Source organism: Poecilia reticulata, linkage group LG15 (assembly GCF_000633615.1).
Source record: "Poecilia reticulata strain Guanapo linkage group LG15, Guppy_female_1.0+MT, whole genome shotgun sequence".
Taxonomy (NCBI): domain Eukaryota; kingdom Metazoa; phylum Chordata; class Actinopteri; order Cyprinodontiformes; family Poeciliidae; genus Poecilia; species Poecilia reticulata.
In genome coordinates this window covers 3,207,868-3,221,162 of record NC_024345.1, presented here as the reverse complement: position 1 = coordinate 3,221,162, position 13,295 = coordinate 3,207,868, and the positions used below count along the sequence as shown (strand labels likewise).

Sequence of the window (13,295 nt, the reverse complement as noted above, 5' to 3'; positions counted from 1 at the left end):
AGAAGAATAGAGTAACTGTAAGCTTTACATATTTACAACTTGTGTGAATTCTGGAAAATGAGTTATGCAACATTTGATCAGTTCTCAAATGGATGATAATCATATGCTCATGTAAGCATGAGTTAATAACAAACCATTTGGAGGTTCATATGTGAATCTGTGCTTCGGCACAGATTCACCGTTCCCTCACTGGAAAGGCATTTGCTTTGATTTTAAAAAGTTTAAATCCCAATAACTAACACATGAAGGAAAAAAAAACGCTAGCTACTCGTTAGGTTTTGCAAACACGTAAAGAAGCATAATTTATGTCTTCTGTCTGACACCAGGACATATAAGTTTAAATGACAATTTCTAACTACTTTTTAAAAGCTGCCAAAATGTAAATTTGGTTTAGACTTAGTGCTTCAATGATGTTTCTGACATTTTATTTATATGTCTGAAGGAACATGGATTGATTTAATCAAACAAAGTTTAAGAATTAATTGTTTTCCCATGGGTTTGAATATATTGACAAAAAGGAAAGTAATTAAACAAAAGGCATTAATAATGGAAGGAAAATTTTGTTGATATTTGCAAATTGTACCAATCAGTGCTTACACTGTAAGTGCACAAGTGGACCTTAATCTCAAAAGTTAAAAATATTAGTATGTTCAAGTTGTACTAAGTAGCATGAGTTGACTATCTTGAGAATTCAGAGTAAGTTCCAATGACATAATTCTACTGTAGAATTTAGTTGTTTTTTTTTTTTCTTACTTGCTAAGGAGGAGCTAAGCATTTTACTGAAAATGCTATGACGGATCATTCTTTTCCCCTATAGTTATCAACACACACGCATTTATGATTGTTATTTTTCAGACTCATTGGCATTTCAGACTCATTGACGTCAGCACGGAGCCTTGAGTCATTAGCCAGATTACTTCCAGATAATATTACATTGTTTAGGTTAAAACAGCATTTATGACAAAGGGGATACCCTAGCATCGACCCTTTGCAACTACTTCACTCAATCATTCGAAGCGCCATGATGTACATCGGAAGTGAGGATAGGGAGCATTGAACTGAGCGGCTAAAGTTGTTTTTCCACGTTGTTTTTGTCAGTTTATTCATGGTTTCTACTTGCTGGACTCAAGCTAATTTGTCTGTGAACATAGCACACCTGGTTGGGCTTGTAGACGGCAGTATTTACAGCTAGCTTAGAAACCGACCCGAGCCTCCTCCCTCCTGTCGTGTTGATCAAATGACCGACTTTGCCTGAATTCACACTACATGATTAATGTCACTATGTCATAAAAAGCATTTCCCTGTAACCGGAGCAGCCTTAAAAGCATACAGAAGACGAGATGCTAATCATATTTTTCAACACATGCTAGGCCACATGACGGTGCAGCATTGTTTCCATGGTTACTGATGGTTAGACGCATACTATCTCCACAATGCGATATTTGATATCTTTCTAATCATACTTACTTATAAAGTATATGAACGTTAATCTCCTTACCTTGTATAAGGTGTTCGCTGTAAATCCGTGGTTACACCAAGAGCTGCCAGTCATTATGATTAATGGCTGCAGTAACAGTGTCATTCGGTAAATAATGACACTTTTAATGCAAAGTTGCTCTTAAAGTTGCATTGAAAGTCCATTAAAAATGCCAACTTTGCATTAAATTATCATAATTTACAAAATCATGCAAAGTTGGCACTTTTAATGGACTTTTAATGCAACTTTTAGAACAACTTCGAGGGCCCGTCGGATAGTCGAACCTCGGATTCAGGATATAGAGCAGTGTGGTTTTTGTCCTGGTCATGGAACACTGGACCAGCTCTACACCCTCAGCAGGGTCCTGGAGGGTGCATGGGAGTTCGCCCAACCAGTCTACATGTGTTTTGTGGTCTTGGAGAAGGCGTTCGACCGTGTCCCCAGGGGGGATTACGGGGTTCTCCGGGAGTATGGGGTACCGGGCCCTTTGATACAGGCTGTCAGGTCCCTTTATGACCGGTGTCAGAGTCTGGTCCGCATTGCCGACAGTAAGTCGGGCTCGTTTCCGGTGAGAGTGGGACTCCGCCAAGGCTGCCCTTTGTCACCGATTCTGTTCATTACTTTAATGGGCAGAATTTCTAGGTGCAGCCGAGGTGTTGAGGGGATCCGTTTTGGTGGCCTTAGGATCGCACCTCTGCTTTTTGCGGATGATGTGGTCCTGTTGGCTTCATCAGATCGTGATCTGCAGCTCTCACTGGAGCGGTTTGCGGCCGAGTGTGAAGCGTCCGGAATGAGGCTCAGTGCCTCCAAATCCGAGGCCATGGTCTTGACCCTGAGCCGGAAAAAGGTAGAGTGCCTTCTCCGGGTCAGGGGGGTCGTCCTGCCTCAAGTGGAGGAGTTTAAGTATCCGGGGATCTTGTTCAAGAATGAGGGAAGAAGGGAGCGGGAGATCGACAGGCGGATTGGGGCAGCGTCTGCCGTGAAACGGGCGCTGTACCGGTCCGTTGTGGTCAGTGGCGCAACTACACATTATTCAGGTGGATGCAAAAACATAGATCGGCGCCCCCACCCCCCGACCGAGGGACGGAACGTCAGGGTGAAGGAGCGACGCTCACTCAGCACCCCCCCTCCCCCCCGCCGAGGCGACGATACGTGAAGGGTAAAACTCGCTACATTTACCTCGTTATGTGCGCGAGGTGAAGGAGCGTAAGGCGCGCATTAGTGTACGGGAAAACATCATCGGCGCGCCGCCCCCTCCAGACGGGGTTTTGACGCCCCCTCTGGTGCTGCGCCCCTATGCGTTGCATACCCTGCATACCCACTTTTTGCGCCACTGGTTGTGGTGAAAAGAGAGCTGAGTCAAAAAGCAGAGCTCTCAATTTACCAGTCGATCTACGTTCCCACCCTCATCTATGGTCATGAGCTTTGGGTCATGACCGAAAGAACGAGATTACGAATACAAGCGGCAGAAATGGGTTTCCTCCGCAGGGTGGCTGGGCTCTCCTTAGAGATAGGGTGAGAAGCTCGGTCATCCGGGAGGGACTCAGAGTAGAGCCGCTGCTCCTCCACGTCGAGAGGAGTCAGTTGAGGTGGCTCGGGCATCTGGTAAGGATCCCTCCTGGACACCTCCCTGGTGAGGTGTTCCGGGCACGTCCTACTGGGAGGAGGCCCAGGGGAAGACGCAGTACACGCTGGAGAAGCTGGAAGAAGTGGCTGGGGAGAGGCAAGTCTGGGCCTCCCTTCTGAAGCTGCTGCCCCCGCGACCTGACCCCGGATAAGTGGGAGAAAATGGATGGATGGATGGATGGATGGATGGATGGATGGATGGATGGATGGATGGATGGATGGATGGATGGATGGATGGATGGGTTAGGGTTTGGAACCTAGCGTTCTGATGCTAAAAATTAGCATCAATGTAAAAGTAAGCTTTAACATTGGAGAAGTCACAAGCATGTCGACTAACATGGACTTGTGCCATTCAGTATGTAAAAAGCTAAATATAAGCTAAAATTAGCCAAGATGCTAATGTTAGGCTAAATGCTGTCAGTAGCATGTGGGGTATCAGTAGCATGTAGTCTTACATTGACTTCCATGTACTAAACATGGCTAATAAATAAGAAAAAGTATCTAAATGTTTTTTTTAGGGAAAAGACTAATGCTGATTAGCATTAGCATTGCACTAGTGGGGGGTAGTGCACTGCTAATGTTTGTGCTAATGTTAATGAACTGAGAGAAAAAGATAGTAAAGGCTAATATTGGTTACTCTGAGAGTTATATAGAGGCTTTTATTTTGAAAATTTCAGTAAGCTTCATTGTAAATACCCACACTAATTCCATGTGCAACAGCAGTGGTGTCCAAAGTCGGTCCTGGAGTGCCGGCATCCTGTGTGTTTTAGTTCTCTTCCTGGTTTAGCACACCTGGATCCAATGATGGCTCATTAGAGGCCTAAGAAGAACACTGACATGCTGAAAAGGTTATTACTACCACCAGGGAGAGAACTAAAACATGCAGGATGCCGGCCCCCCAGGACCGACTTCGGACACCACTGTGCAACAGTGGTTGGGTTAAACCAGTTATAATAACTGAGACAGCAAATAGTTCTAAATGCCAGCTCAGCCCTCCTTAGTAGTAACTCAGTGTTCCGCCATGTTTGTAGTTCTGATATTCTGCTCAGCCCTCTGTATTAACTGAAGCTATGTCTGAATTCAGGGGCTGCATCCTTCGAAGGACGGATTTATAGGCCAATTACGTAATAGCATAGCGACAGGCCTGTCCAAATTTAAAGACTCCTTCAAAAGTGGCCTTCAAATGCGTCCTTCTTTTCCCCAGAAAAGTCAACAAAATGCTCCCCCTGACCAAAATCCACCCATTCATCCATTTTCTGTACACCCTTGACCCCCAGTGGGGTCGGTAGGGTTGCTACCAACTCCACCTATCTCCAGCTAACGTTTTGGGCGAGAGGCGGGGTACACCCTGGACAGGTCGCCAGTCTGGGACAAACAACCATGCACACACACACTCACACCTAGGGAGAATTTAGAGAAACCAGTTAACCTGACAGTCATGTTTTTGGACTGTGGGAGGAAGCCGGAGTACCCGGAGAGAACCAGTGTGTTGCAGGGCAGCCCAGAGAAAACAACCATGCACACACACATCTAGAGATAATTTAGAGAGACCACTTAACTTTTTTGGACTGTGGGAGGAAGCCGGAGTACCCGGAGAGAACCCACGCATGCACAGGGAGAACAAGCAAATTCCGTGCAGAGAGACCCTGAGTCGGAAATGAAACCCAGGACCTTCCTGCTGCAAGGCAACAGTGCTACCAATTGTGCCACTGTGCAGCCCACACCTTTTGAAAAATTAATACAATGGTCCCCATGTCAAAAATCCATCCTATCAGGGTAGGGAGAGGTGTAGGGCTCAATTTGACCCTACATGTCCTGCAGGACCCTCCCCAATCACAGAGTGTTGACCACTCAGGGTTGCCTTAAAATCCTTGTAAACTTCATTTTTGACACTCTGCTTCACGCTGTAAAGGTTGCAAGACAACATAGGTTACGCCAAGGTGGGGGCGGGGACAGTGGGTGGAGGCTAGACCTGTCTGAATTCACAGCTTTTCTCGTCTGGTCTTTGTTTACTCACGGCCTTCGAAGGATCTGGTTTACAGAGACCGGGTCCTCCAAAAGATGCGGACCCTGAATTCGGACACAGCTTAAGTGTTCCATCATAGTTAGAACTACAGAGATGGTGTCTTTGTAGTCCACACCAGCAACTCTGCCTTTCTCTGTGTTCTGTTGCTATAGTAATTAATCATCTCTGCCAACTCTCTTGTGAGTCACTAAGGTGGAAAAAGAATTCTATCTTTGTGAGACATTCAGTAAGTTTTTTTTGAAAAAAGCTGTTAGAATGACTGCTTCCCGTTCAGGATCTGTAAGGCCAAAATCCACCCACAAGACCCAATTTGTCCCCACATGTTCTGCAGGAGACACCCACAAATACTGAGGGTCAATCACCCCTCTTGAAAAGTCAAAATCCATGCACATTTGTTGCCTTAAAATCCTTATAAAACTTCTGTGGAGATCATTTTATTTTGCCTTTCCACATGAAATTACTTGAAGAGGCGGAAGATAAACAATGTTTTGGTGTTTCTTCATCGGCTTTGGGTCTGTGTCCTCAGATTTAAGTTTGATATTTCTTGACTGAACTGGCAGAAGTTTATCTTTCATTGAAAATGAGATATTTGAAAGTTTATTTTTCAACTCTGTGATGTTGCTTTCTTGCGTTTTTATTTTCGTTACATATACACTGATCTCTGTCTGTTGAGCTTGTATCTGTTTCTTGAGAGCTTTAAATTTGCTCTGACTTTCCTGCACTCTATCCAATGCATCTTGCGGCAGTAGGTCTAACTTACACTTGAGATTTTTCATCACTTCTTGCAGCTTCTCCTCCTCAAGCTTGAGATCCTTAATTTCTTCTTCTTTCTCTTTCAGTTTTGTGGACAATTTGTGGTTCTCGAAGCGATACATTTTGAGTTTCTCATTTTTCGTGTCATCATCTGGGAGAAATATAATATCTCCTTTCTCTTCATCCATCCATAACCTTTCCACCTTAGAATATGTTTCTTTAACCATTTTAAATTTCTGCTCATTCTCATGAAGTCTCAGAACTTCCTTAGATAGATCCATAATCTTACGTTCCTGTTCGCGAATTAAATCGGCCTGTATTCCAATTTTTCTGTCATGACAGTAAATTGCTTCTGAGGCTCTTCTGGATTTTGACAGAGTTTCTTCTGTCTGCATCTCTAGTTTGGTATATTCTTCATGTTTCTGCCTGAGGTCTTTTTCAAATTTGATCTTACTTTCCTTGCTGCTACGCATCTCGTCAGCCAGCTTTGCCTTGAGATGCTCCACTTGAATCGTAAGAAACTTATTCTCTTGCTGGAACTTTTGCAGGAATGTCTGTGTTGTGACAACCTCTTTCTCAAGTATCACTATAGTTTCTTCCAGCGTTTGATTCTGTGTCTGCAGGAGTTTTTGGTCTGAATTAACATGTTCATATTTCTCCTGGAGGATTTGATATTGCAAATCTTGCTTTGACAACTTCCTCTCAAAATCACTCACATCCTTGTGTAGTGCCGTGACTTCCTTTCGCAGGCTCAAATTTTCCTCATCTTTGTATTTGATCCTTTTTATTGTCACTTCTTCATTCTGGCGATTTCTGTTTACCTCCAGTTCTGTCACTTCCGCAACTCTACGTTGTCTCTTAATTTCGTCTTTCAGACCGTCGATTTGCTTTTGTTTTGCAACCAATCCGATCTTAAGATTACTAATCGTGTTCTCTCTAGTTCTCAAGAGATCTGTCTGCTTTTTAAGGTCGACTTTATAGGCCTCTGATTCATTTCTAAGTGTAACTGTTTTCTGCTGAGACATGTCTAGTTGTGCTTCCAATTTCTTATTGTCCTCTGTGAGCTCTGAGACTTGTTTTTCTGCATTTAGTGCTCTATCCTTGAAGATCTTCATTGCTGTCAACTTTTCAGACAAATCTCTTCTCTTTGCAGTTTGTAACATCAGAGCATTTGTCTTCTCTGCAACAGTTCGTTCCAGGTTTTTTACCTGACCTTCTAGATCCTGAACTCTACCTTCACTTTCCTGAAGTTTGGTTGAAATCCCTTTACATTTGTTAGAAAGTTTAAAATATTTTACCTCTAGCAGTTTCATTTCCTTCTTCTGCAGGTGGTATGCGATCTCCACTTTTTTTCGTACATTTATTTCATTTTGTAGAGCTTTCTCTCTGGACGGAGAACTTCCTCTGGAGTTTTCCTCTTTCGGTGTGGACAGCGTTGTTCTGTCTCTGGCTCTTTCACCCTGACTTTCCATAAGTTTCTTTTTGGTCAACAAATGTTTTTTTGTCCGTATCATTGTCTTATTTTTTTTGGATGGCAATCGTTTTACAGGAATATTTTTTTCCACCAGTGCTTTCTTCGCTGCTCTTTGGAACTCTGATTTGACATCAATATCTTGAGTCCAAAGTAATTGATTATGGCATCACTATGTCATGAGTGATGTCATGGTCTTTGTCCCTGTGACATCACTGCTCCTGCAGCAATTCCCTAAACAATCAGGGTTTCTGTCTGAAAAGTTAAACCTATGACATGAGATCGAGATGGAGAGAGCTCAACGCACTGGGAATCCCAGAGGAGACAGACCCAGGCCGACTGAGGTCAAATTCCTGCGGCACAAGATGGCGATGTAATGGTCGCATTACATCGCTAAACTAGTTGAAAATAGCTAAACTAGTGGAATATTAATAAATGACATAACTAATCATTTACCAGTGTTCACAGTCTATGACTGTAACTACAAAAAAAAAATTAAAAAACTGATTGAAACATCAGATCACAATACAGACGGGTTCAGTCAGAAGAGTCGTTGAAGGCACTAAAAAATGCCGATTTGACGACATATGAGTGGAGATTGAAGAATGAGAAAAAAATACAGGCCACATGGACAAGGAATTGTAAGACACTGATAAAAATGAATGGTTCTCCTGAGCAAGGTAATGTTTTTTTTTTTTTGAAGTTTTGAACATACTGATGGAAATGAAGAATATATAATTTAGTCATGAGTCAAAGAATGCAATTTAAGTGTTTTGATCTTACAGATCATAAATTCTATGATACTGAAACTGGTATAGGCCCAGAGATCAATTTTAGTTATAATACCAAACAGCATTGTGAATATTATTCTGAAGACAGCATTAATGTGGGGTCAGAGGGCTTTTCATTAATTCACTTTAATAGTAGGAGAACGCACAGCAGTTTTTCTCAGATAAAAAGCTACCTTCTAAAATTTGATGAGAAATTTAGTGTGGTAGCAACCTGGATCACTGAGGAAAATGATCTGCTGGATGGTTTAGATGGATATCAAATGTTTAGTCAAAATAGGTTAAACAAAAGGGGAGGTGGTGTTGCACTGTTTGTTAGGTCTGGATTAAGATGTACGATTATTGCTAACATGACATTTTCAGTTGATAACTTGATGGGGTAACATTTTATTTGAAGGGGGTGAATAAGACTGACATGACACTGTCATAAACATGACATAACACCTGTCATGAGCATGAATAAGCCTTCATGAATATTTATGACTGTTGTCATAAAGCGTCATTTGGTAAATTATGACCCTTTTAATACAAAGTTGACATTATTCAAAATGACTTTGTTATGACAACTTGACATTAACCAGTAAATCATTACTGATATAAATTTGTTATAAAAGTATTACTGATTGCACTTTAAAAATTAGGTAACTTTATGTTACTAAAGGGAAAGTTTAATATCAGTGCATATCAGTGGTTAAAGAGTTATTTGAATAATAGATTACAATATGTACAAATTAACAACACAAAGTCACAGACCGAAATAGTTAAATGTGGTCGTCCTCAAGGCACCGTCCTCGGACCTAAATTATTTAGACTTTACTTAAATTATATTTTTGCAGTATCCAATATTTTGAAGTTTATAATGTTTGCTGTGCTGATGATACAAATTTCTTTATTTTGGGAAAAAATATGGCTGAAATAATAAAAACAGTAGAAAAATAGTTAACTGAGTTGAAAACATGGTTTGATTATAATAAGTTGTCCTTAAATGAAGGGAAAACTAAGTTCATGGTATTCTCTGGTAATCGGATCCATAATAATGTAAAGTTATGCATAAATGGAGTTGAAATTGATAGAGTTTAATTTTTAGGAATTATTATAGATGACAAACTTAGTTGGATGCCTCACATAGAATACATTAGAATTAAAGCTGCAAAAACTATTGGAATACTGTTTAATATAAAAGATTTAGTAAATGTTAAAGGCCTGCATATTATATGTTCCTCTTTGGTTATGCCTTATTTGTCTTATTGCTCAGAAATCTGGGGAAATGCAAGTAAAACAAACATTGATGTAATAGCTAAGTTGCAAAAAAAACTATAAGGCTTATTAATAAGGTGTGATACCGTGAACCAACCGATAAACTCTTCTTTCAAAGTAATATATTAAAATTTAAAGATATTGTTTATATAAAAATACTGGAAATAATGTATAAAGCATTGACCAAAAGTTTTCCTTCTGGTATTCAGAAATTATTTAAGTTAAGAGAGAATAAATATAATTTGCGAGGTTTGTTTATATTTCAATGTGCAAAAGAGAAGAGCCAGGTAAAATCAAGATGTGTTTCAGTTCTTGGTGTGAAACTGTGGAATGAATTGAATGATGATTTTAAGTCAAGTCCTTTCTTGGTGAGCGTCAAAAGAGCTCTAAAATGTAAAATGATAACATCTTACGCTATAAAGTATAGCATTGTGAAGATATCTTGGTAGGTTGTTGTATAAAATAGGGCAGGCAAGTTTAGCTTGGCTTCAGCCTATTCCTTTTTTGGTAAATTATGGGTTTGTTTATTGTTGTCTTGTTTGTGTCATGTGTTTAATGTGGGCAATTTACCTAAATAAAGTATTGATTGATTGATTGATTGATTGATTGATTGATTGATTGATTGATTGATTGATTGATTGATTGATTGATTGATTGATTGATTGATTGATTGATTNTGATTGATTGATTGATTGATTGATTGATTGATTGATTGATTGATTGATTGATTGATTGATTGATTGATTGATTGATTGATTGATTGATTGATTGAGATTAATTTATAGAATAAATGATGTGAATTCAGCATATGAAGAATTTTTCAGAATATTTAAATAACTATATGACAAAAACTGTCCAGTTAAGGAAAATAAGATGAAAAGTAGGCAAAAAAAAAAAAGAAAAGAAAATGAGCAGTGGATTATAAACAGAATACAAAATGGATGTAAAAAGAAAAACAAACTTTTTAGGGGATTTATAAAACATAGTACTTCTGAATCAGAAAACAAATATAAAAAATTTCTAAATAAGTTGACTAATATTATAAAGGCATGTAAAAGGGAATATTACTATAAATTATTGGATAGTAATAAAAATAATACTGAGGCGACATGGAACAATTTAAATAGTGTTATTAGGAAAACTTCTAGCAGTAACAATAGTCCACAGTATTCATGCAAAGTTGGCATTTTTAATTGACTTTTAATGCAACTTTTAGAGCAACTTTGCAATAAATGTGTCATTATTTACCGAATGACACTTCATGATAACTGTCCTAAACATTCATAAAGACTTCTTTATGTTCATGATAGATATTATGTGATGTTTATGACAGTGTCATGTCAGTCTTATGCACACCCCTTAAAATAAAGTATTACCGTATTTTTTAGATAATGACCAGAATATTACCAATATGAAGAGTGTCGTAAATAATTAAATTGTTATTTTGTGAATGTAGGACCTCACTTAGAAGAAAAGATACCTGCGATAAAAACAGCAACTCATCTAAATTATACTGAGAATAATACAAGTTCAATGTATCTTAACCACAATACAAGAGAAAGATTTGATATTGTGAATAAATGTAAAGGCAAAGCATCCACTGATGATCGAGACATGAAAAGAATTAAATTGGTAATTGAGGGTATTGCTAAACCATTAACTTACATATGTAATTTCTCATTTCAAACGGGACAATTTCCCAACAAAATGAAAACAGCAAAGATTATACCAATCTATAAAACTGGTAATAATCACTTTTTCACTAATTATAGGCCTGTCTCGCTTCTCCCTCAGTTCTCTAAAATTCTAGAAAAACTTTTAAAGAAGAGACTGGAACAATTCACAGACAAACATACACTACTTAGCAGTGATCAATATGGATTCAGAGCGAATCGGTTAACATCACAAGCTGTAAATGACTTCATAAAAGAAATTACCAATGCAACAGATGGTACGAAAATAGTGGTAAGGGTTTTCATAGATCTAAAGAAACCGTTTGACACAATAAATCATGATATCCTAATTAAAAAATTAGAACATTATGGAATTCAAGGAGTAGTTTTGAACTGAATGAGGAGCTAAAGAGCAGAAAACAATTTGTGAAAATGGGAGATACTGAATCTGATTGTCTGGAGATTGTATGCGGGATACCTCATGGGGTACATTTCAAGGATTTGATGACTGAAGTTTATTGTAATTATAGAGAACTGAAGTGAAACGCATCAAAAGTGTCTGTTTTTCATTTGCTTCTAAGTTATGCCATCTATGTTTTTCTTTCAGTAAGATTTTTTTTTTAACCCGCAAAGAAGCAAAAATATTAAAGTTTCATACATGTTTAGAGCAACACACATGAAACATTTAAAGGGACAACCAACCATGCACACACACACTCACACACAAGGGCAATTTAGACAGAAATAACCTAAATTGGTCCAAATTTAAGTCAGATCAATCCAGTTCATTCCATTACATTGTTCACAACTGTGGTACATTTAGATTTAAAAAGCTTGTTTTGATTTTTATGAAAGGTTGGTGGTTCAACTGTTCCTGATGCTGTTCCTCAGGTAGTTTTTTTCCCCACAACAGAAAATGTCTTCACAACTCAACACTGACTAACTGGAAATGTCAATAACACAGATAACAACTCATACAAGTGTAGAAATGGGTCTTTGTAAGGAGGAGTGATGCTAATGCTACATCCATGCCCTTCGTTGCTTTATAGCATCTTGCTAACAAAGGAGCTCTCCTCGCTGTCAAGAAACATATTCAAAATATGCCTTTTGGAAACTTTTTCTGAAACTCCCTTCTTCAGCCTTAGACACGTTGGATACTGTTTGCAAAAAAAAAATAAAAAATTCTTTCTGCCCATATAATCACCATATATGCAGTTCAGCTCCACCACCCACCTGTTTGTTTACAGGATTGAAATGAGGTCAAAGACTCATGGCCTTTTCTGAGGTAATGAGTCTTATTGTTAATTTATAATATATTATAATATTCGTAATATAACCAGTCAGATTTTATTAAATATTTAAACAAATAAATTATTAAATATTTCTCTCGGGTGCTACGTCTGATCCATGGGGAGTTATAGCACCTCCTAGCGCCTCCTTGGAGCAACTACAGCTATCAGTTCATCGCTGTCTTTTTCCTGAGTACTTTAAATAAATTTGGTTTTTTCAAAACCTCGCTTGGTTATGGCGTGACTGCGCGCTCAGCTTGGTAGCCTCAAAAATCTCACCATACTTGAACTATAGTACCAATAAATAAATAAATAACGAAATGGGCTTGAATAGTTCTGCTTGAAAGATTTTTCTTCGGTATCTTGCAAAGCACCATGAGCTCCAGTGGCGCAATCGGTTAGCGCGCGGTACTTATAAGACAGTACACTTTGAGCAATGCCGAGGTTGTGAGTTCAAGCCTCACCTGGAGCATTTGTTTAATTCCGGGTCTATATTATTATGTAGAGATGGTAAGAATAAACGTCCGATCTAATATCAGAGAACAGACTGTAGTCTTGAGCAATAACAATACATGCGCCAACTGTGTTTCTGGGTATGAAATGTACAAAAAAAATACATCTACAGAAAGCTTACGACATAGACAAAACACTCTGTGTCAGACATGAAGCTGTAAGCTGCAGGGTGAAGTGAGGTTTAGCTCATAACTAATTCATTAGTTTAAAATATATTAATATTGCTTTCTGATCATAAGCTTCTCTGCTTTAAAACTTTTTTTTCTTGCACACACAGCCTACAGGGGTCCAACCAGGTATAAGGTGTGATTAATAAAGAGGCTTGCGAGCCCAACCAGTCTACATGTGTTTTGTGGACTTGGAGAAGGCGTTCGACCGTGTCCCTCGGGGGGCCCTGTGGGGGGTACTCCGGGAGTATGGGG

At 39.1% G+C, this 13,295-nt stretch overlaps 1 protein-coding gene and 1 non-coding gene across 2 annotated transcripts; one reads left to right on the top strand and one right to left on the bottom strand.

The window, feature by feature from the left end:
- Positions 1-5,503: 5,503 nt before the first annotated feature.
- On the bottom strand, positions 5,504-7,519 carry LOC103476450 (trichohyalin-like). The gene has a single exon (XM_008428814.1). It carries the CDS (start codon positions 7,394-7,396, stop codon positions 5,564-5,566), a length of 1,833 nt encoding a protein of 610 aa, XP_008427036.1. The 5' UTR covers positions 7,397-7,519; the 3' UTR covers positions 5,504-5,563.
- Positions 7,520-12,739: 5,220 nt separating this feature from the next.
- Positions 12,740-12,832, top strand: trnai-uau (transfer RNA isoleucine (anticodon UAU)). The gene is given in 2 exon segments: positions 12,740-12,777; positions 12,797-12,832. It is a non-coding gene; the product is annotated as a tRNA-Ile (tRNA).
- Positions 12,833-13,295: the final 463 nt, after the last annotated feature.

Coding starts and splice junctions, on each gene's coding strand:
- LOC103476450 (XM_008428814.1), bottom strand. CDS start 7,396: ATGATACGGACAAAAAAACATTTGTTGACCAAAAAGAAACTTATGGAA.